This window comes from Accipiter gentilis, chromosome 18, assembly GCF_929443795.1.
Source record: "Accipiter gentilis chromosome 18, bAccGen1.1, whole genome shotgun sequence".
In the NCBI taxonomy this organism is placed as follows: Eukaryota; Metazoa; Chordata; class Aves; order Accipitriformes; family Accipitridae; genus Astur; species Astur gentilis.
In genome coordinates this window covers 7346513-7371158 of record NC_064897.1, presented here as the reverse complement: position 1 = coordinate 7371158, position 24646 = coordinate 7346513, and the positions used below count along the sequence as shown (strand labels likewise).

The 24646-nt window shown below is 37.1% G+C and overlaps 1 protein-coding gene across 7 annotated transcripts; it reads left to right on the top strand.

Moving 5' to 3' along the window:
* Positions 1–8: 8 nt before the first annotated feature.
* C18H12orf4 (chromosome 18 C12orf4 homolog) lies at positions 9–22794 on the top strand. 7 transcript variants are annotated; one of them, XM_049822047.1, is made up of 14 exons: positions 9–124; positions 1565–1759; positions 2037–2182; positions 3575–3756; positions 5386–5485; positions 5575–5696; positions 7948–8054; positions 8796–8993; positions 12167–12274; positions 13399–13467; positions 15040–15242; positions 20249–20306; positions 21493–21560; positions 22544–22794. In XM_049822047.1, the coding sequence occupies exons 2-14, from the start codon at positions 1582–1584 to the stop codon at positions 22634–22636; spliced, it is 1632 nt and encodes a 543-aa protein (XP_049678004.1). In that variant the 5' UTR covers positions 9–124; positions 1565–1581; the 3' UTR covers positions 22637–22794. The 7 variants fall into 7 exon arrangements, with proteins under 7 accessions (XP_049678004.1, XP_049678002.1, XP_049678007.1 ...); XM_049822045.1 differs by having other exon boundaries at positions 12167–12295; XM_049822046.1 differs by lacking the exon at positions 9–124 and adding an exon at positions 157–696 and having other exon boundaries at positions 12167–12295.
* Positions 22795–24646: the final 1852 nt, after the last annotated feature.

Here is a 24646-nt window from a genome sequence, read left to right as displayed (position 1 = left end):
CAAAGCGGGCGGGTGTCGAATCTGCGGCACCGGACGCGAAGGTTCTAACGGGGAGGCGGGAACCGCCCGGCGTCGCCGCCTCCCTCAGCCGCCGCGCCCCCTCACCTGCCCGCCCGGGACCCAGGTGAGCGAAGAGGGAGAGGGAGGAGGAGGACGCCGCTCTGCTCCGCTCCTGCCCTTCGCGCCGGGGGAAGCGGCTCCGGTCCCTGCGGGCGCTGCCCCATCCGAGCTGACGGGCTGTGTTTGCCCCGGGGTTTTGGAGCCTTTCGGGGGGGTGTGGGGGGGGTGTGAAGGTGGATGGGATCCTGCAGGCCTTTCCCGCCCACCGCCAGCTTTGCTAATGTTTTTTTTCAGTAAGGGGAACTGCCGTCGTCTCTCTTGGCGTGGGCCGCCGGTCTGGCGCCCCGGAGCCTGTGGTGGAGCTGAGGGAAGAAGCGCCGGTTTCGGGAAGGGGGTTTGGGCCGCCCGGCTGCCGTCCCCTTATCCCGCCCTTTTCCTCCCCGCTGAACCTCCGTTTGTCAGGGAGCAGCAGAAAAGCGTTCGTCGCTTTCGCGTTTCTGCCTGGTGCCGTTTAAATCCCGCTCCGTGACGGGCCAGGAGACGGCCTCGGTTCAGCTTTGGTTGCCCTGGGATTTTTGTTGTTGTTAAAGTGAAGCGATTTGTAACCGATTTGTTTAATCTGTTTCCAAGATGTAGGTTTGTTCACAAAAACAAACAAACAAACCACCCCCCCAAAACTATAAGCTGGTCCCATGAATCTTGCTGCGGAAAATATACTTCTTTTCCTTTCGTTTTCTGCCTTTGTTTTCTCCTTGGACTGCGGTTTTTAACACTGGGGAGGTTTCACTGGGGAGATTTCAGCTGGAGTAATGTGTCCAGCTTTGCAGGTAGTGCTCAAAAAAGAGGAGTGTAAATGACTGGGGGAGCCCTCACGGAGGGAAAAATTACTGACAGGTATACGCTCCCAGCCCGTATTTTCATCCTGTAGACAGTTCTCTTGCTTTCCGTTGGGCTTATTTTTGATGGTCTTATTTAAATATAATGACAATCTATCCTAAAGCAAGTTACAAAATGACAAAATAAGTTTTTTCTAAAAATGATTGCAGACTTCCGCCCCCCCTCCTCCACCAAGTCTACCGCCTGCAGAAAGGAGGAAGTAAAATCCTAATGCACCATGAAGGATCTCAGATTTTGAGGCAGGCATGGCAGCAGTTCCAATGTCTCAGTTAAAGTTTGCTGTTTATGAGGATTCCTTCTGTCCTGGTTCTGCCTTTAAGTCAGAAGGCTTATGCTGTAATTTGTAGGAGTAGTTAACCAAATTCATATAACGATACACTCCATTACAGTTTAGAAGCATTTAGTGGTTTGGAAACTGTTATTTATGCTTCGCTTCCAACCTGTGTGTTTGGGAGTAAAAATTGAGATGAGTATCTACGGAAAAATTTGGGGGGTTAAGTTTTCTTGCCAGTAGCTGTTAATTATTAACAAGCCATGGTTTTAGTTAGGGTTTTTTACTTAGGATTTTACAAGAATATAACTCATGTTATTTTCATTTCTAATGCAGGAAATCAATTCAAGAAGATGAAGCCTAATAAAGGAAAGACTTGCACTAGGGAACGAGACTATGTTTACAAATTCGATGCTGGAAATCAACATTTAGTGCTTACAGTGCCTCTCAAATTCCCTGTGCAAGAGAACATTAGTCATTTGCATGGACGTCTAATGCTTCTGCACAATCTCCCATGCTTTATAGAAAATGGTAAGGATTGATTTCTTAAATTTATGTCATATATCCATGTTCACAAGTGTCTTACAACCTGCTTTAAGAAACCAAAAGAAGGGTATTTACTAAAACGGTCTTAAAAAATTTGGTTTTCAAACAGCAAAACATTAAAGAAAATTACTGTCAGTACTAGCAAGTGAGGTGCCCAAGTAAAAGGTCTTCAGAAAAACTTTATTTGTATGTTTCCTAGATGATTACTGATACTTCCACTGACATTTTCTGTTGATGGACCATTCTCTTCTTGTTATAATAGACCTGAAGCAATCTCTTAATAAGTTCATAGAAGAGGAAACTATAAAAGATTATGATAGAGAAGCTGAAATGGCTCTGGAAGCAGTGAAATCAGGAAAAGTAGACATAAACCAGCTGGCAGATACTTGGGCTAAAGCTTATAAAGAGGTAAGATTAAGGCTGGAAAGTTAATATTCAGGACTTGCTTTGTGAGAGTGTGTGTGCATGTACAGACAGAATCACATCTGTGAAGATGCAAAATTACACTGAAATTCACTTTTACTGATCAATTCTTACAATTTTTTCTTTTTATCTGAAAGTGGTTGTTAAGTCCTCATCCTACAAGTCAGGTACTTCCTGAGTTTAGTAGTCAGAAGATACAAAATTGAGAGGTAGATAGCTAGTGATATTAAAAAAAAAAAAAAAAAAAAAAAAGATATAAGGGTTACAGTGAGTTAGAATCAAAGCAAGAGATAGTAAAGTGGTACTCCTATCCTAAATCCCAATAATAGCAATGAAGACTCCAAAGAGAACGCTTATAGTTGGGAGAGACTTTTCAGCTCACGTGACTATTTTACATTATTTAGTGATGATGAGGCTTTAGCTGGAGTAATGTGTCCAGTTTTTCACGTGATCTTCAAAACAGAGGAATGCAAAAGAACTGGAGGAATCCTAGCGAAGGCAAAAAAAGAATGACAGAAACTGCAGCATTTGAGGAAAAGTTTATAGGAATTGAATTTGCTTATTGTGGAATATAGAAGAATGTTGTGAAAAATCCCAAAACATGTCTGTTATAAAGAGAATTGGAAACAAATCATCTGCCTTAATGAATGTCAACAAAATGAATTTAGCATTACCTCTATGAAGGAAAAATATGTATTGGGTGAGCATGGGAGTGTGATAAAACACTGAAGGAGTTTACAGTCTTCTATGCTACTGGTTTCTGTGAATGGGTTAGCCTGAGTGCAAGGGTTAAGATTAGATCATTTCTTGACACTTCTAACCTACATTTCAATGGTACAGTCTCAGTTCATCAGCTGAATCTGTTAGGAATGATTGTAAATTTAAGGAGTGTTTCAGTATGAAGGAGCTTGCAAAACTGGCATCTTTGGGCCATTCTTTTTTCAATAAAAATGGCTTTTCTTAAATCAGCGTTGTTGAATAAATTCTAGTGACATCAGAGATTATTCATCCTTTCTAGCAAAAAGTTTTTGTTTGCACAGCTGGTGTTTTGGGCCCTATCTAAAATTCATCAGTTGCAAATATTGTTGTAGATATTATTGTTCTTTCCAAGTTGGTGATTGCTGAAAATCGGTAATTCCTCACTGTAGTCAAAACCTTAATGTTTCTGCTGTTAATTGCTTTGAAAGAGAAAGAATATGGGAAGGGAGATGTTAAAGCAGAATACCAAAAGCTCAAATGAGGAACTGCATGAGGAATTCATATATGTTGAAGGTTGTGCAACAGTGTGGATGCCTAGTTGGTTTGCCCCACCATTATGAGTGATCCTTATATGTCCTAAAAGGTACCATATGCTTTAAAATCTCTTATAATTTTTAGACGACATTAGAATATGCAAAACCTGAAGAAACCAGCTGGGATGAAGATTTTGCAGACGTTTATCATGATCTGATACATTCTCCAGCTTCTGAAATGCTGTTAAACCTGGAACATAATTATTTTGTTAGTATCTCAGAATTAATAAGTGAAAGAGATGTGGAACTGAAAAAACTACGGGAAAGGTATTCCTTCTCTTCCCTCCCTTCCCCCCCATCTTATTAAATAGGGGTGCATGCCACTGGGTGTATACAACTTGCAGGACAACATGTGTCAACTTGTATTTGTCTATGTAAGGCCTATTTTAGTTTTGTTTCCCTCTTTAAAGTCACATAATACTTAGCTTATGTTGTTAGGGTCAGCTATCTTATAATCTCTTCAGTCACTGAAAATAATAAAAGCTAAGGCCATCAAAGTAATACAAGGTTTGACTTCCACTGTTCTATCCATGTTGTAAGTGGTATAGCAACGTAAAGTGCTTAGGATAGCTAGAAAGTAGAGTATATGTACGTACCATGTCTTGCCTTTGTTATGATGTACTTCAAATGAAAAAATGGAAGTTCCATGGGGTGAAAAGGTGAGCAAAAGTTTTGAACCAACTTTAAATCAGAAGCTGTTGAATTTGAAGTTTAGGAAAGTCTATGCAGGATCCCGAGTTTCTGACTAAGCTTGAACAGCTGCAGGTGGCTGCTTTGCCCACAAGAGGGAACACATACAATGTGGAGTTTTCTGTTCCCTTTCGAGACTAAATAGGTTAAGGACAATGAATGCACACAAATACGGGTATAGTGTAGGTTCTAAATACTAGAGATGTGAGATGCCAGAGTATTCTAAGTAGGTCTGTTTTAGCATTCTAAGTGGTAATATTCCTTGAGTTGTGTTTGTTTAAGCTCACATTATACAATGCATACCTGTTTATATAGTTTCTTCTAGACTGAATCTTATATATCTCTAATTTGGGGATAAATGTTGCCAATAATGTGTTAGCAAAACTTTTTGCTGCTTATTGACTCTTCTCAAGTACTCATCTAGAAGAAAGAGCACTTAAGAGCAGTAATGTTGTAGAGATCTAGTGTGGTATAGCTGTTTATTTACTCTGGTGGAATTTATCATATCTATTTGTCATAATCAAGAAACTCCATATGTTGGTGGCAGCTGAGACTGTCCCAGATGAGTGTAGGTGTTGTTCTATTTACATAGGAGCTGACTTGGAATCCCTGATCCTCAACTCAGATTTGTTTTGTGGATATTCACTGCTAAATCTGTGCTAGGGTAAATTGATGCCTTGCAGAAGAAAGGTCTGACTAAAGAGGGATGAGTTATTGGATGAACTGATGATAGCAGGGCAGCCCTTTAACTCCAGGTGCCCTTGTTGAATGAGCTGGAAGCTCATCTGACTACTAAAAATAGGTGTGTTTAGCCTACTTCCTGGTGTTTACCTGTCTGCATCAGCTGTGGTTGGGGTGGGAGGAAGGCAGGGGACTGAGTAGGTCCATTTCAAAAACTCTTCTAATGACAAGCATAGTGAAGTGCTGTATTAGTGTATCTGGAGATACTGTTGTACCTTCGTTTGAGTATCTGCGAGGGCAGACTTTAAATGTATGAATTCCAATTCCAAAATGAGCAGGTGGACAAAGTACTGCATGGCGTATCTTTCAGCTATGTGTTCAGTTGTATCTCTGCCTGTGATGAATATTGACCAGCTGACTGGTACAACTGGTCACTGTATCAGTAACTGTATCAACAACAATGAGTGTTCTGCCAGTTTTTTGAAAGTGTTGCTTGTTGTAAATCTACGTTTGCTTCCCTTTCAGACAAGGAGCTGAAATGGATAAGGTGATGCAGGAGCTAGGGAAATCACTAACGGACCAGGATGTAAATTCATTAGCAGCTCAGCATTTTGAATCTCAGCAGGTAAACCAAGTTCAGTGAACTAGAATATGTTATGCAAATAATTGTCTTAAAAAGCAAATCCAAAACACTCAAATTATCGCTGTCATTAGGATTTGGAGAACAAATGGACCAATGAATTAAAACAGTCTACTGCTATCCAGAAGCAGGAATATCAGGAATGGGTGATAAAGCTTCATCAGGACCTAAAGAATCCCAACAACAGCTCAATCAGGTATTTAATTCTTCTGCGATGCTTACTTCCATTTGTAATAGTTCAAAGGACTTGCTTTATATAATCTTTATTTCAGATTAGCCATTTAAATAGGTAATCAAAGCAAATGAAAGACAAATAAACCATCATAATTAAATATTTGCATTTTATGAGTTTCTTCATTGTGCAACGTTATAACCTTTCTGTACCAGAAAGTGTTGTAATGCACTAAACTACAACTCGAGCTGAATGGTGTTTCCTCCTGTTTTGCCTTAATTTACAACATCTGTCTTTTAACACTATTTCACAAAGCTTTCTGTTACCTCTTAAGGATGTTCTGCGGAATAATTGTAGCTTAATAAATGTTAACAGTATCACATGTTTTAAATTAATAAGCCTCTTTTTTTTTTTTTTTTTTTTCCTTTATGTGTACATCACGGGACAGCTAAAAAAAGTGGAATTTCTTAGTGTGAACACTTGTGATGAGGGTTGGATGAAAAGCTTTCTGATTAAGGAAATAGCAGGGAAATCAGAATTTGTAACTTCGGGAGATCCTTATTCTTCATCATTAGTAACCACCACCTTTGCTACTAATAGGAAAATAGGAGGAGTAAAACCTGATGCTTTCCCATGCCTCCCATTAGTAGAAGAGCCTGTGTGAGTAGATTTAGGCAGCTGCAGTAAGCAATTTATGGGAAACACAACACCTTTGAACAGAGTGGATGCCAGTGATAAGAGGAGACAGGCATGGGTTATAATGTGTGAAATACTTCATCACTTTATCTTAGGTGTTTCCTGTTGGGATAAGGAAGCTGAGTGTATGGAGCATGAGGGAAGAGAGAGAGGAGGGGAAGTATATTGGAAGATGATGCTGTATTTAGATTTCTCACTACTTTCCTCAGGATTTTGTTGTCTGTGAATTTATGTTTTGGAAGTCTCTTGCAGTTCTCAGGTTAGTCCCAGAAAGTCCTAGGACTGCATAGCTCACAAGCAAGCTGGCCTCTTTCTAATATAGCGACTGGGTAAAACATCACTGCAGTAGTGACAATAGTAGAGCTCAAGCTCTAAGCCCAATCCTAAAATATTTTTCCACAGAATTTTCATGTTAGCTTTGTTGATTATTTCCATGAGGCTTTATAGAGTGAAAGTACAAAGGCTATTCATACTTATCACTTGAACCTCTTCCCATGTTCTGGCCTTCTACTGCTGTAAAATAAGACCAAAGTGAAGTTGCTTAGAGCTGAAAGCTGGAAGAAAAGGACTGCTGGAGGTCCAGAGGCAAGGACCTCAGAGAGAATGAGGATGTTTTGGCTTCATAATCTTGGATGCTTATAACAGATGTGAATTGATAGTATTTTAATCATTATGCTCACATACACTAGCAGAAAGTGTCATCTCTCTGTGTTAAATTCTGAAAACTATAGGTCCCTAATGCATTTGAAAATAATGCATAGGAAGTCTATAGTAGGGCAACTAGAAGCTTAAAGAGAGAGAGAGAAAAAAAAATGTTACACACATATACAGACATAAAAGAGCAATATATATACACACATATCTTTATGCATCTAGTTGCTTATATGTGTGTGTATGTATATTTATTAATGGTATATCTCAGTTTTACCTCATCACTAGATGTTTGCAATTAGTGAAATTGTTTGCAAGTTTATAAAATAACTTTGAAGATTAGGCATTTTGAAAACAAACTTTTCATTAATGCAGAAGCAAATTGAAGAGATGTTCATGTTTTTCATGAACAGAAAGTACTTATATCACTTACTGCTAGACAGTTGAAGTTAGGAAAAAAATTAAAACTGCTATCTGAAATATTTCCTGCTAGTTTGAACACTGTGGAGCATTTTATTTGGCTTTTTCTAACCTCCCATTTTGGGGGAGGGAGAAAGAAATGTATTATCTAGTAACTTCATAAATAAGGTTTTGGCTATTATAAATAGGCTGAGAAGAAATTTTTTTTTTCCTTTTATTCCGATGTTCTTATTATGTTATAACTGTGTTACTTCTCAATCTCAAAATGCTTTACAAATGAGCTAGGTAATGTAAATCTAACAGTGGAGTCTACTCTTCCTGCTAGCATGCTCCTGGAGTATTGTATGCCAGAAAAGTAAAACCTCAGATGAGTGCAGTTCATTCAAATAGGTTTAGTCTCTTCGTTTCCACAGACTAGCTGAGAAAACTTTGGATAGCTTTAACAAAATATTGTTGGTCTTGAACAAAAATTAGGATAAACTTTTCAGTACATTTCTCATTATTTTAGTGATGAAATTAAGGTTCAGCCCAGCCAACTGAGAGAATCTGTAGAAGGAAATGGAAGAATTTATGAAGAGCAAAGGCTGTTGGAAGAAAGTTTTACTATTCACTTGGGTAAGTAAAGTAAACTGACACCAAACCCAAACATAATAACAGATGCTAATAAATAACGTATCTAAGTCATGTATTATTTACAGTATTTAACTGTCAATGTATACAATATATACAGTTTGTAATTGTTTTGTATTTGTTCTTTACATATGTAAGAGAAGTACAGTACGGTATAAACTGTATCAAACAGCATCTAGCTACCCGAAGTATACTTAATGTAAGACATTGTAGAAGCAAGATTTTATCCACTCTAGCAAGGTGACTAGTGTAGAAAAGGACACTAACATCAAAACACATAGAGGTTAAAAATTATATTTTAACTTCTCTTATGTTTGGTAAGAAAATGTTAGTATTAAATTTAATTCCCATGATCAATTAACAGGAAAAATAGATACTTAAAATTTTTACTGTTGTTTATGCAATGGAGACTTCTTACGCTGTTTTGACTGCATTAGTATTTCATCCATAGCCTTAGAGTAGGGAGCAAGGCTCACTTCAGGTATAGATAAGCCTTGCTTCGTGACAGTATGAAAGTGTTGCATTTTTCTTCTTACTTTGTAAATTGCCGATATGTATGTAAAACTGAATATATGGTTAAGAACTTTCTTTTGAGGATTATTGATTGTATTTCCTTTAGATCTTTTTCACAAAACTTAGAGGAGCACTTTGATACCTTGTGTTTTAACAGCAATGCTGAGTTTGCTCTTCTACTGTATGTATTAAAATCACTTATATTCTGTACAGGAGCTCAGTTGAAGACCATGCATAACTTGAGATTACTGAGAGCTGATATGCTGGATTTCTGTAAACATAAGCGCAATCATCGAAGTGGAGTAAAACTTCACAGGCTTCAAACTGCAATGTCTCTCTATTCAACTTCTCTCTGTGGCCTGGTTTTATTGGTAGATAACCGTGTCAGTTCATATAGCGGCATCAAGAGAGGTGAGTCCTCTAATGAGGTATATCGTGTCAGTGAAAACAAGTCTCACTTAAGCTTGTTGTCTTCTCTCACAAAAACTATTCTCTGTAAAATTAAAATTTACTGGAGACCCTAATGGTTTGGACATGGTATTGCAAAAGGGTAACAAATGCAAGAGAGATATGGATAAGGATGGGGGACAGACTTGTGCTCTGATATGCTGTTATCCCTCTCATCTCTTTCCTAGGTTTTGTGTTTGAGTAAGGAACATGTTATAGCGAATGCTTCAGTGTTGATTTACCTGCCTTATACCGACTTATTACAGGGTCTTCTTTCTGATGTCAGATTAGCATACTGAAACCTATTTTCAAAGATGGAAAATAAATATGCTAGGATTTTAAATTGATAAGTAAATGTATAAAAATACCATGTGCTTTAGATATCTGCAGCACTATGAATTCCATTAAAAATGAACAATAGGAATATTACTCGACTACTCCTGGAAAGCTTGATTAGTAGCCATTTCAAGTACCTGTCTTTTGAGTAACTGGATGCTATGATGAAGGTGTTTTGTATCAAGGTTAACCAATGAAATGTGTGTTTGTTCCTGTTCCAGTTTTGGTCACTGAGGCTTTCTCTTGAACCACATTATTGACTCTTGGCTATTGACCAAAATATTTGCACTTGAAATGTTTTTTTTGTCTGGAGCTACTATTGTCATTGTTCTAGTGTGCTGTAAAAACAAACAAACAAACAAAAAACTTTGGTGGTTGATGTTCTCTGAAAACAGTGTGGAATCAGGCTTGTACCAAGAAGGAAAGGGAAGTGTACCAGTAAAAATTGCAGTTGCATTTGTGCTGTTTATGGTTTCCAAGTTACTTAATTCTGACAGTATTATTTCATATTTGTGCTCATTTTCAGTTACCCTTTTTTTTTTTTTTTTTACTGCTTAAATATTTAAATTAATAACAAATAGAGAAGACTTGTTTTTATGCTAAATCTTAGGTGATAAAAGAAGATGGACATTTAAGTAATGCTGTTAAACACAAAATTGCATCTTCTAGCCACCAATTAGATCTCGCAGCCACAGCAGAGGGGAAAATAAGGGACTGTATCACTATCTGTAGAACATAATCCCCAATAAATTTTGATTTCTTTGAGTTCCAAAGGGACTTTGGTGAACTTAACTATGGGCACATTCCACAGCTGTCTGCAACACCATTCTTTTTAAAAATCTTGCGCAAATTAATGTGTCTCATGCCTTAGCTCCTCCGCCCTAGTCGGATATATTACTTTAAACCATCTGTGAACGTCTGGTTGTACTGAGACCCCAAACCACTATAGGTGGCAACTGGGGTTTGGGCACACTTTTTTAAATCCACTCTGTGGTGACAGTGGTAGCTTCTGGCAGAAGGGCAGTAATAAATGCCTTTGAGAGGAGACTTTTGCTCTTAACCTGTTAAAGCTGTTTGGCTCCAGCTAACGTTCTTGCAACAATTCTCCTTCCTAAAAGGCTCTTTAAGGAATAAATGGGTTCAAAGACTCATAAAATTGTGTATAGAAGACCTTTAAATGATACATTGATATTGTTGTTTAAATAGAGAGATCGTGGGTTTTGCAGTCTAAATTTCTGTGTTACAAAAGTGCAGAAACAATTCTTAGTGTATTTTGTTAGTTCTGTTGTCTGGCAAACACTTTGATGTTGCATCTTTTGGTAAATCTGTTATGCAAAAATGGTTCAATTTGTGTCCAAAATTCAGGATGCATGTGAGGTATTTGCAAGACTGAAAACCATGACTGCAATTTTTTCTGTGTTTCTTGCAATGTGTACACAGCAACTAACAAAATATACCTTTGAAATCAGATTTGGACGCACTTGTAGGAAACAGCCTTGAACAGAAAGCCTTGAACTTAATGTGTGAACTTTCAACGTGCTAATTCCATTCAGACTATTTTTTCTAAGCTAGATGAATAGTTTCTTTATATACTTTATATTTATGCATTGTCTACCTTAAGTCTCTAATATTAAGACGTTGTAGGGCTACTGTGACTCAGATTTTGAGTAGGTGTAGCACACTCAGACAAACGATAAACTAAAAGTTAATTTTAATTTAAATAGAAGAGATTTTTCATTTGTTTCTTTCAAATAAAATGTCTTGTGACCTTATTTTTGATTGATGCACACAGAAGACACAATCTTGTGGAATATGAGCTTCTTCCTCCCTAGGTGTTGGACACCAGAATTTAATAAAGCCTTTTGAAAATAGATTTTTATGATGGAGAGTTTATGTAAAATGATAAAATACATAAAGATTTTTCTTTCTACCCTGCCTGTTCCTGTTGCAGTCTGTTCACAGGAGTATGCGGTGCTCCCCAGATAGGCAATCAGAGTACATTAAGAACTTTAAGGAGGATTAGAGCAGGTACCTCAAAACAGGAAGTAAGTAGTAATTGCTTAGTATAGTCCAGCTCCTTGCTAATAGCTTGTTTAGGCTCCCATTGACTTACTTGGAGAGATGGCTGGACATTAGGATAAGGAGCTTAGAATACCAGTCACAGAAGCAGTATTTTATGGTCCTAATTATCAGTATAATATTTCCAAGCCTGACATAGTACTTCCTTATCAGGAAAAGGAACTTGCAGTTCTTTTCAGCTGATGACACTTTTCCTTAGCTTTCCAATCTGTGTTTTGAGAACTAAAAGGAAAGAACTGTAATTCCAGCTTTCCAGATACACTGTTTATGAATGTCATTAGCTCTCATTTTTCAAAACAAACTGGAACACTGTTGTTGCTGTTGGAAGTATCTGTTATGTATGTTTTAATAAAGTATCACAGGCTGAAGGACTGTTAGTAATAAGACATCATTTTTAAAGCACAGTTACATTTAATGCACATATACTATTGCTGTTATTCTGTTGGGGTTTTTTTTGTCTGGGTGGTTTTGTTTGAAGAGCAACAACACTCAAGGGTTTTGGTTTGGTTTTTTTTTTTCCCCAGGCAATTAATTTCTTTCAAAAAATGTTTTGTCTCTGCCATAATTTTTTTTAGAATTTAAAGAGGAGTACTACAAGGTTTTGTCTGGTTTTGTGGGGTGTTGCCTTTGTAACTGGCCTTGCTTGAAGAGTAGAGCAGAATTATGTAATGTTACTAGGCACAGCCTTATGACATGGATTTTAATCTTATTTTTTTCCCTAGATTTTGCAACTGTTTGCCAAGAATGCACAGATTTCCATTTTCCTGGAATTCAAGAACAGCTTGAAATTGTCCAGAAGGTTGTACTTAAGGCCAGAGCACAGCGTAGCAGTAAGTCGAAAAGACATCATGGTCAGTGACAACCAAAATTACTTTCCTTGAAATAGAATAGTGGTCAGCTGAATGTTTGTGGTTACGGGCAAGTTGATTTCGCTCTTCTTCAGTTACCTGATCTATAAAATGGAATGTTTCAGTTTATTGATGAACTCTGAGAAGTCTGCATGAAATTCTGTCTTCACAGGCAGCATGTTCTCACGATGTCTTTGCTGCTGTAACAGACAGACCTTACAAAAAAAACCCTAGGTCCTTAGGTTCTGATCACACTTCAGCAGTGTGAGAAGTGTATACGGCCATCGTGCTTTTTCCTCTGCAGTTTAAACTGCCTGTAGCAACACAGACTTTATCTGACTTTACTTTTTAACTTCTATTCGAAGTTTGCAGAAGAGGAGCTATGACTTTTTACCTTCCTTAAAAGTGAATGCTAAAAACTGAATAATAAATTGACTAAATGTGTATACTTTTTAGTGCTGACCAAATCCTTGTGAGTGGTTTACTTTGCAGTTATGTTTACAAATGGCTGTGAAATTTTCTGACCACATGGTGTTAAGGCAGTACTTGTACATGATGAAACTTTGTTTTTATTGCGGAGAACTGCTTATGTGATTTAAATACATCAGTAACATGAATAGATTCATAAGAGTACATAGAGAAACAAGTTTTCTTGGGAACCTGCATATTGCTGTAGTGTTGAAGAAAATACTGAAAGCTGGTTTTGTACTGCTGATTTATGTAAATATCTTCAAAATTTTTCTTGTAATACTAGGAACAACTTTTGTTTTAAATAGTTAACATTATTTAAAAAGCAATAGCAAGGTACTGTGTAGTTGTGGGCACAATTTGGAAAGTTTAGTATTATGTCTGAGAATATTGTGTTTTCTCCAAATGAAGAGGTATTGTAGGATGATTAAGTAAGAAAGCTAATGATTTGAGATAGAATTCAGTTCAATGTCTACTGAAGACAGCAAAAACACTTCCTGTCCATCCTCCTGCTTTTTGGGGACTTTATGGTAACTTTATGGTAAAAATTCAAGCCAAGATATCATCTTAGTATATTCATGAGAAAGCATAATTAATAGATGATATACTTAATATTTGTGCTATGTATTTATATACAGAAAACAAAAGTAGTGGAAATGAAGATAAATTAAAGAATATTGAACGAAACCAGTCAAATATTTTGCCGGGTGAGTTCTGTTGCATTTTCCCCCTCTTCTTGAAGCAAATTGTGTTTTATAGATGCACATTTTTAGCTCTAAAGTCAGAACATAAATTATAAACTAAACCCGAGTTGACCTCAATCAGAGGAGAAGGATGTTCTTGTGGCTAAGGCAGAGAACTGGGTGTTAGGACATCTGGTTTCTATTCCCAGCTTTGCCACTGCATCATGTGACTCGGGGCAAATCACTTAACTTCTCTATGCCTAAAATTTCTTTTCAGAATTTGAGGGTGGAAAAAAAGACCTCTGAGCATCTTGGGAAAAGGTGAAACTTAAATACTAGCAACTAATTTTATTTTTGAAAATAATTATATATATATATATATATGCCACTGTTAAGATACAGCAAAGCATTTTAGAATGTATATTTTAACTCCGAGAATGTACAAATCCATTCCTTTCAAAGAGGAAGTATCTTCTGTGTATATTGTGATTCCTAGTAAGGAAAGGTTCTGTGGAATTTGAAGATGAATACACAGTTGGGGAGCGGAGGAGTTAAATCCATACTACCCATGATTGAATAAGAGGGCTTCTTAAAATTGCTTTCATGATGCTCTTAGATCTTGTTAGTATAAGTGGATTATAAAATCAAATTGGGTCCTTAACAGATAAATCCAGGTGAATCTTGCTGCAGTGGCTTGTGAATTACTTAGATGGTCATTGCTGGGGATTACTACCTCCTTAGCAGTCATCAGAAAGGAGTACATACCTGTTCTTCAGCTGTCCCAGTACAAAGGTAGTATCTTAACTTAAATGACCAGTGAGAATAGGTTTGAAGAAAGATATTTATTTGTTGACTGTAACAGTAGAGGTATTGCATACCTGCTCTTCTGTTGACTGTAGTATAAACACTTGATCTCCAGTGGAGAGGTAAGATGGAGAGACTTGCACTTCACTGCCCCTTACTCTTTCTCGACCTTTGATAAATGAATAACAAGTCTAAAAGTACCCCCAACAAGATGCCTTGGTAACTTTTTGCAAAGAACTGTAACTAATCTTCCCATTACTATGAATTATTTTAAATTCTAATGATCATTGATACCTTTGTCTTCTAGTACGTATCTTGGTTGTTACGTAACCCACTATCTTTTTCCACAGACTTTCTGCATCCTTTATTTTAACCCTTCCTTTTTTGGTATTTCCGCCTCCCACATCTGTCTGCAATTCAGTGCTTACGTTATATATTTTGAGTATTACACCTCCTCTGTGTTTGTTTTTCTGTTTCGTGCTATATATAGATCATATCCGCCTGTACTGGCACTGTTACGTCTTATTACACCAGGTGTCTGTGATGCCAGTGAAACCCATCAAAGCAGGGAAGTGAGTGTAGGATGAATGTAAAACAATGATATTCCAAGAGATTTTAGATCAGTTGGTTTCTAACTTTTTTTTTCTCTCATGAATATTTTCTGATCTCTGTTGCGTATTTGTATTTGCCTTTTGTCTTAACTGATCCTATCCTTACATTGCCTAACAGTGGTATTTCAGTACAGATCACTACCATAATATCTTTGACTTCTTGGTTTATATTATTCTGTAGGAGAATTCTACATCACACGCCATTCAAATCTTTCTGAAATTCATGTTGCTTTTCACCTCTGTGTGGATGATAATGTAAGATCTGGTAATGTAACTGCTCGGGATCCTGCAATCATGGGACTCAGAAACATTCTCAAAGTTTGTTGCACACATGACATTACTACCATCAGTATTCCTCTGCTGTTGGTGCACGATATGTCAGAAGTAAGTAAATGTAAAGATTTGGTTTGTTTTTCTCTCCTAGGGTGCAACAAAAGTGATTTTTGCAAAGGGTATGTTTCATGCTGGTTTAAGCCAAATGGGACAGTTTATTCCAGTCACATGCTCCTGCTACGTCATTGCACCAGCTCCTGCCACATCATTGTGCTGGCACTCCTATCGATGTGGTGACCCAAATTAAGGAACTGAACTAGTTAAAAACATTTCAGCCAGCTCAGTCGCTTTTGGTTTTTATTCCCACCCATCCTTCTGGACACTTCACTTCCTTGATCCAACTCATTGCACAGTTGTACGAGCATTAATGAAAGATGGGAGTACATGCCTGGAAGTCTTCTGGCAACAGCTCTTGCTTAGAAACTGTATCTTCAGTTTCGCTGATGCAATAGTGATACCAAATCCCCAGTTTTAATTGTTGCTAGCTAGAAAACCTTAAAATTAAGTTTTATGAGCAGCAGAACTAGCAAAGCTTAGCTTAGAGTTCTGTATCCCTAAACATCACTCTTTATCACCTCAGCCCTACACAGCAGCAAGCAAATTTCACCTTTGCTCTGAACTGTTTCCTTTTTCACTGCCTAATCCCTTGCACCCCTAATTTCTGTCCATGTTTTCTCGCTAAGTCCCCCAAAGATCAGCTGGGCAAACAGCAGCGTATTGCTGAGGCTCTTTGTAGATATAAGTATGCTTACTTACTGTGCTGAACTTTTGTGTTCTCTTCCTCAGTGGGACACTAATATAGAGCTTGTCTCTTACTCAACTGTAACTTTTCAGAGTGCATAGTAATTTAATACTGTTGACAAACTCTTTTCTCTGTCACATCTGGCTCACAAGATACTAGCAGAGAATAAAAGGGGGTGGGGAGGCAGGAAGAGAAGCAGTGGACAGGCAGTGCAGCCATGTGCCTTGCCTCCATAGGAGGCAAAAAGTCTACAAACCTAAAGAAATGGGAAAAATATGATAATGCTGGCATTACTGATACCCTTGCATGGATAATTATAGTCTGTTGTGGGTTTTTAAGTAACCCTTTGATTTTTTCACTTATAAATTTCAGTACTGCCTTTCTTTCTTTGAAAGTGCCTGACTCATAGCAAGATGAAAGCTCACTAGTGGATTACCTGTAACAGTGACTTTTCTTTATGGCAGAATTTGATTGGAGCACAGTGTACAAATGGCCCCCTTTTGCAAAATCAGGGTCTATTATTGGGAAATTGCAAGCAATGCAGAAGTTAAAAATGTCCAATAATGAAGCTTCTAAAGGATATACTTCCATGTATAAAAGTAGACTGTTAGGAACAGATGATATTATTTCTGAAATTTTTCATCTCTGGGATCAAAACCTTTTTGGGGGGCACAAATGCAAGTAATCAACTTGCAGGACAGCAGCCTGGGTTACTCATGAGACCCAGTTACTGTGTTTCTTAAATTCATTGACCTTTTTTCTCAATCAAGTTGCATCTAATGATATTTTTTCCTCTTCTTTTTTTTTTTTTCTTTAAATCTTGTTAGTTTTAGCTTTCATTTGCATATCTGTATTTGAAAATACAAATAAAGCACAAGACCAAGTGTTCAATGTGCTTTGAGAGCGTGTTGTTGCTTGGATGTGTGAAACTGAAGAATTATCTTCTTGTCTAGTGCTGGCTTCTTAAAAGGTTCTGGTAAAACAATTTATGTTTTGTATTGAGTCTTTGCAGAGAAAGCAGAAAGTGACCCATATGATAAGTGTATGTTTAGCCAAAACTGCATTGTGTGAATTGCATTAACAGCATTGCTTATTACAGTGCTTTGCATCTGGCTGACCTCACTTGAAACACACATATGTAACTTGTTGAGGGAAAAGTGAGTAATAACAGATTTCTGAAAGTTAACCTGAACTTGGTGCCTTCAGCAGCCCCAGTTTTGAATCTGCATTTACCACCTACGTAAAAACATTTTTGTAAAGTGGTTAACCAGGAGCACAGCTGCAGAGATGTTTGCATGCTTCAGTGTGACAGGCATTCATCATGAGCGTTCTCTGCTTTTCCCAAAGGTTTTCTTCTTTTATGGATGGGAAGAGTGGTGTTTATAATCTCACAGAAGTAATAAGCGTATTGGTCTCAATGAAGCCATTACATTTCATCATAATTTCTGTGAAAAAAAGTTAGGAATTCTGTTTCCCTTAGTTTTTCTTATGACAAGAACAACAAAATCACATTTCTCTGTTCTGATCATTAAGTTAAACAAAGGAAAGAAACTGGGTTTGATACTTGAGAAAGGCAAAAGCAGCCAAGTTCAAATTCAGGTCAATGTAGGCGTTACTGTCTGATTACTGTTCTGAATCTAATATAAACTGATATATGAACTGGGGAATGAAATGGCTCTAATAGCATGGCATCACTAAAAATGCCAGAGCTGGCATGCTTCCTTGGTACTTTCAACATAGGAGCCATTGCTGCTGTCCACACAGCAACACTGAGAAAAATGTGACTCTTCAGGGACCTCGGGCAGCTGTCTCTATTACCATAAGTTAAGACAAAAATGTTTTGAAAAAACGTAGAAATGAAGGGAGTATAAGCTGTGTAACAAATATTTATGAACATGATTTATGTATAGAGAGAGATTATTGATGGATGTATCAACCTCAAATATTTCTCGTCTGAGTTTCCTGCCTTTAAATGTATAGCTGATTATATAGTGTTTAGGATTTGCATAGATATACTTTGAGGAAACATCTTGCTAATTCTTAACTTTGTAAAACTAACCATTGAAAGTTGGTTTGAAATCTTTGTCCCACAAGACATTTATGGACTTTAGTTTTTCATTACCTCATTGTGACATGGTTCTGTAAAGGCATAAACCCTTAGCTTTGTAATAGCAGCAGTCCCATGTAGTGAGTCTGTCACAAATTTGTTTGAATAAAAAGGTTTGTAGCATATCTTTCTATCTGTGAAGCTGCTGGCCCCCCCCCTTTTTTTTTTTAAATAAGGAGAAGAAATCTTAATTTGACAACAGATCACTGCATCCTAAAAAGGAGTGAGGTATAGTCTCTGCTAGCAAAGGAAACCAAAAGGCCCAGGTGTTTTACTTGCTTGAATGCTATTAACCAAAACCCACTATAGGAGATGAGGTGTTTGCTTTTTTTTTTTTCTCTTTTCCCTGCACTGTATTTTGAATTGGTACTTAAGTGATCCTTTATCATTTCCACAACTGTTACTTAGTTTGCATGCAGAGAAAAATCCTGATAATATGGCAAAATCATGAGAACTTATGTTTTTAAAGATGGATTAGAATTAAACCACTACTACATCATTTTCAGTTCTTGTGGCTTGTATGGAGTGACATTCTGGATTCAACTTGTTATTTCCCTGAGTGCCCACAAGATTTAACATTTTTCTTCCTCTGAAATAGTCTGAGGAATAGTGTCATATCCTGCTGTTTCAATCAGTCCTTTTAAGGCTTAGTTCCCTTTATTGATTACACAAGGTACTCCTGACTTGCCTTCAGAGTAACAGGACCTTTCTTTTTAGACATTTATTTTTTAACTTAAACCAAAACAATGATCAAAACTAACAATAAATGCCTATGTTACTTGTGACAGAAAGCACACATAGGCAGATAAATAGTAACAAAGATCCAAGTAGTTCTGGAAGATAGCTTAGAAATGAAAAAAACCTAAACTAAAATAAAAATGTTATCCAGCATTGTTCTGTCTGATTAATGTGTTGTATATCCTAAAAGCTGCATCTATTGATGCAGTGATTTACATAATGAAGGAAGGTTTTCAGAAAAGATATTTCTAGCTTATGCTGTTTTTAACGTATGTATTTTGAGGATGGCAGAAGATACTCCCACCTAAGGAGGAACTTTGGCTTTCCATAGCTGTTTAATGCAGCCATGTTCAGTATACTGTTTCACTGCTATCATTTGGCATTCTTGGATAACCTGGCTTTTCAAATAAATTCTTTCAATCCTGAAATTAAACCTTTGTGATAATGACAGATTGCACAGTGTTTGGCCTTGCAAAATAAAGGCTGGCTTTACTGAATAGAAAATTATGTAAAGCTTAAATTTGAAAAGGTACATAGAATGATAAATTTCTTTCCACATCTATGTTCCTGTATTCAGACTAGACAGTACTCATTTTCATGTTGAAGAGTGTATCAGAACAAATAGGTACTTTTTTCTTCCTGAGAAGTGTTTAGTGACAGTCATTCTGTCTCTGACTAGGAATATTCATCTTGATAGAATTCACTTTGTAGCATACAGCCAAAGAATGTTTAATGTACTAAAGCATTTAAACTGTTACTTAAATTATGTAGACCAGTGCTTGTAGCTGTATCTTAAGATATCTTAAACGATTGTAGTTTTCATATCCCATCTTGGTATTTAACTTTAGGTAAGGATTTGTTGTCTGTTTATAGCTGAAACTCCTCCATCAGATGAAGACGGATTTTGACTCTTAGCATAAATGCATCTTTAGGGGAGAAGGGCTTCTTCCAGTATTAGAGAGAAGCTTTTTACTGAAGGCATCAGGTATGCCAACAGACCTTAACAAGAATCATAAGAATACCTAGGAATCATCAATTACTGCTGTTAAGATGTGGTCAGGAGCCTGTCTTTAGCTAGCTGAAGCACAAGTATGACAGTTACCCATTGGATATTATACATTATTCTGAAGCTCCACGGTGGAATTAAATAGCCCTATTTCCAATGACATTAATAAGATTTGTCAACAGTATTTTATTCAACATCTCAGCTTAAAAATGTATAGATTGTTCTGACACTGGGCTTCCCTACCAATAAGCAGTGGCATTGCTTTTGTGGTTATCTATAAGGTATATACCACCTGCTTAGATACTCTGGAAAACTGAATCCCTCTTCATGGCCTGTAATGCTGCTTGAACACCTGCTGGGAAAATGGGGCTCTATGGCAAAAATGTATTATCTTTAATAACTTCCCTGCTACTGTTGTTGGTTAGATTCATCAGGCATTGAGGCTTTTAATTTATTAATTTTAGGAAATGACCATTCCATGGTGCTTGAAGAGGGCGGAGCTTGTGTTCAAGTGTGTCAAAGGTATGTTAGTGAATGCTTCAGCTGTTTTTTTGTGCGTTCTATCTGGTGACATCTAGCCTTAGCTCAGGCTGTGTATTTTAAAAAAAAAAAAAAAAAAAGGTGTTTTTCAATAATTTATTGCTTGTTAAAACATACACTTATATTTTCTCTTTAATATTATTAATCGTCATACCAATAAATAGTCTCAGACACTTCAAACGGAGACTAAAAATGTTTCTTGAAAGTATCTTTACAACTTAAACATAGACAGTAGAAGAAAAAGCCCTTACTGCTTCTTTGAGCAATCTCTGAAGGAGGGCAAGAGCTGGTGGTTCTCTACAGTATAATCTTCAGCATCGTTTGCATTTTGATTGCCTCAAACAATGAGGACTCACCGCGTTTTTCCAAGAGTAGTTTATACACTAATTCATCTCTTTGCTGGAAAGTCCTCATGACTCAACTTGGTTTACTGTCTTTCTAAGTGGTGTTATTACTTAACTGCATTCTTGTGTGCTGCACTTAAATACTTGAACCAGTCATTTAGAGTATTTAAAATGTTAGTAGTGTTGATGTTCTTTCCAGCACCTACTTGAGGAATATCATCTGTGTAGCCACTTCATTAAACATTTTTTTTCTGATTATCTTTATTTGTCACGAGTGTGCTCCTGTGGACCTTGTAGTTCATTTGTAAGAAAGTGCTAGCATAAAAATACCATATCGTAACCTGAGCAATAAATGAGTGCTGAGCTTTTTCCATATAAGTAGGTCCAGGTAGTTTCTGTTGCTGCCAGATTGTCAGTGTGCTTTTGGCAACAGGCTTGTGCTCCTGAACGTGGATGTGGTCACATGAGAGCTAAAGGAAAGAGCTACTTCTCAATGAAAGCAAGCTATTGAAAGAACTCATAACATGCATATTTGGGGAAACCTCTCACTTCTGCTGGCTAGCACTGTGCTGTACAGTAGGACTGGTTATTCTGCTCTTCAAGGGTATATTGATTTTCTCTGTAACTCTTCATTAGATTTTCCAGTTAAAGCAGATTTCAGTCAGGAGATTGGCCAAGTCCGATTTAAATGCAATTAATGGCATCCCTAGTTAAGGCAGTTAAAATCCTAATTGTAAGTGAAACCTCCCTCGCTGCTTGATAACAGTGTAATTGATAGGGAGGGTTGCATAGGTAGTGCATATAGTATGAATGCTGTTTTTTAGGTTTCATGATGGAAATGGCTTCATGGGATGGAGGAATTTCACGGACCGTACAATTCTTGGTACCACAGGTAGGTTAAATCAAGTTCATGTCCAACCTAGGAGACTGTTGGAACAAGAAGTTAAATGTCAGCAGATCTAGTTTTTTATTTCTTTGCTATGCCCTGCTCTTCTTGTGTGAGCTTAAATTATTCACTGTGGTTTTGGTTCCTTGCCTATAAAACAGGAATAAAAGGGGTTTATATTTTTTGATATCTTGTAGTATCTTCTCAGGATGCTAAAATTTTAAACTGGGAGGTTCAGCTTTACAAACAGTGAATACATCACCTTAGCAAAAAAGTATCTTTTTCAATTATTTACTCTGAAGAGATGGGCTAACCTTGCATTACATAATATTAGTCACATTGTCTAACAACTTAGAAAATTGCAATGCACTGAGTTCAGTCATTCTTCCACAAAGTCATTAATGACTCCAGGTATTTTAAGTTAATTGTAATTAAGATGCTGCAATGATTTAATTTGAAGTTCTAGATGATCTTCAGAAACGAGAAGTTTTCAAAAGGTGGCCAGCACTAAGTTTTATTTGTTCTAAAATGCAGTACTGGAAGCAATATAAAAATCAGAGTTATATTAGGAAAGAAATAACATGCATTTCTTGACAAAGTAGTGAACTGCTGAGCAAGGATGAAGCCAAGAATAAACTGAGTACTGAAGTTGAATCTAATCCTGGAAGTCAGAGAACAGGAGTCCTGTAAATAACAAACAGCACTGTCCTGCTTATGCTGGGCAGAAATAATCAATTACTGGAACAAGGAATCTACTGGAAATAGTTATGTCACATAAATACACAAACAGTATTTTTAGGTCAATATTTTCCCTTTGATTGAATTAAATAGAATTACAACACATAGTTTGAAAATTGTCTTCATGGTCTTCTGAAAAACAGCAGTTCTCTTAAATGTCAAGAAACAAAGCTGAGAGAGACTTAATTCTTCCAGACTACAGCAAAAAGCCAAAGCTTACTGGTGTATTTTTTTATTATTTTTTTCCCCAGACAATTTCCGAGGAAATGTTTTACCAACTGAGCAATATGCTTCCCCAAATCTTCAGAGTATCTTCTACATTGACTCTGACCTCCAAGCACTGAATTTTGTGCAGCAGTAAGATGTATACTGTTGACAAAGGATGAGATTACAGAGATTCTGGACTGGAATGTCTCTTTTCTGTGGGATGATGACCATGAAGTGGTATTTGTTGCAATTTCAAGAATCATGTCGTCATAATAAAAGACAAATGCTGTCTGTACTTGGGTGTTAGCGGTTGATTTTTGCCTCCTGCTTTGTTTCGGCACAGTATTAATGTTGAATTCCTCACCTTTATCTGAAAGACATTCAATGTAACTTACTGATGTAATCTACAGAAATATATATGTGATTCTCATACTGAAGTACTAGGAGTAAGAGCTTATATGGAAGTAGGAATAGGATCTTCTGGGTGGGTTTCAGGTTGTTGAGTTTTTAAAACATTTTCTGATTTTGCTCAGTGACATTTAAAAAAATGTGAACAATGTCAGGTGTCTCCTGAGAATAACTTCGATGTAATTTGTCACAGTTGTCTTTCCAGCATCACGGTGACCACAAAATAAAACCTATTACTGCCTCATTTTACTGTTACAAAATGAAAGACATGAAACAAGCATTTAACCTGCTGCATTTTTTAAATCACGGAATTGTTTAAAGAAAAAAAATCAAAACAATATACCTGTGACAATAATTAGACTTTTTAATTATTATTTCTTCCTTTTTTTTTAGTATGTTAACTTTTTGCTTTTTTTTCAAGATTTCACATTGACAAGTCTGTCACATGAACAACTTAATAGGAACACTATAGCATTCTAGACTTTGTTGTACTGGTATATTTTGCTGCTTATTAATGTTTTATGACTAAACAATCTAATTGGAATTGCTGGGGAGACAGCTCAAGAGGCAGCTGTAAAATTTCTTGGGATAAACTTGAATCCAGTCAAAAAAAAAACCAAAACAAAACCAAAAAGCCCACAGTGATGGGGAGCACAGGGGAGGTTGGGAACTGCTTTTCCCCCCCATCTTGGACAGGCAAGCTTTTTGAACTTAGCGGTAGACCCAGGAGACTGGAAGCAATCCTTCTGTGCAGAGACTGGCCACAGGGAAATTCCTGCCCAAAACTGGGATTCTCGGGGCTGTCGGAAGAGTCTGGCTCACAGCGAAGCAGCTGGAGTGGTAAAGGTCCCAGGTGGCTTTTTGAAGTCCACAGTCCTGCATATGTAGGAAGCACGGGTATCCTGGTGGAGCTGGCTTTCAATCTGAAATCTTTCTGTGTATTGCTGAAATTCTGCACTTGAAGACTGGAGATCCTGGAAGCCAACGAAAACCAAATTATTTTCTATTTTCATTGTGATTTTTCCAAAAAAATTAGTATTATTTAGTTTGATAAATGTGAAGATTGCGAAGCTCTGTTCTGGGGAAACTGCATAAGTTAAAATTCTTGCAGAGAATCAAAGGAATATTAATCAGTTTGTGATGTTTATAAAGTCACTATGTAATTAATGAACTCTTAGCTTAGTATTTTTATTGAGTCCTGCATGCTGTACAGAAGCCATGTAAGTGACCCAGCAAACATCTATTGCTGAACTGTCAGATGCCTTCTTCTCCTCTGCCAGCAACTTCTAAAGAAGAATCGTGCAAGTACTGTCACCTAATTTGGTGTTCTAGAAAAGAAGGATGTAAATTCATCTAGAAGGAGCTGGATTAATCCTGTTGGAACTCATTTTACATTGCTGGCCTTAAGCTGAAATCAAACTCTAGTCCCAGAAAAGCAAATGCTCTAACCACTATTCTGTTAGTGAAAGGTGTGGCAGCAGAAGTATTCCTTTTTGTAAGTTGTAAGACTTCGCAATGTTGTGGAAAAGATCTGTGTTACATACTTGGTACTTCTATTATTTATTTTTTTTCTTCAGTCAGTACATCTACTGAGAAGTAGCCTGAGGAACACCAAAAATTCTTGAGCAAATCATCTTGCTTATACTTTTAGACTTTTGTTAAGAGGAGAATTCAGGCATAATTTTTATTATTTTGCCAAAACACGAAGACACCTTTTAATTTAGTACCACTTGTGTAAA

What these genes read in the sequence shown, in the direction of transcription:
- C18H12orf4 (XM_049822045.1), top strand. Translation starts at nt 1,582, where the DNA reads ATGAAGCCTAATAAAGGAAAGACTTGCACTAGGGAACGAGACTATGTT. An exon ending in ATATAGCGGCATCAAGAGAG is followed by an intron (nt 8,994 to 12,166) that starts GTGAGTCCTCTA and finishes TTTTTTCCCTAG; the next exon opens with ATTTTGCAACTGTTTGCCAA. An exon ending in TGTGTTCAAGTGTGTCAAAG is followed by an intron (nt 20,307 to 21,492) that starts GTATGTTAGTGA and finishes GCTGTTTTTTAG; the next exon opens with GTTTCATGATGGAAATGGCT.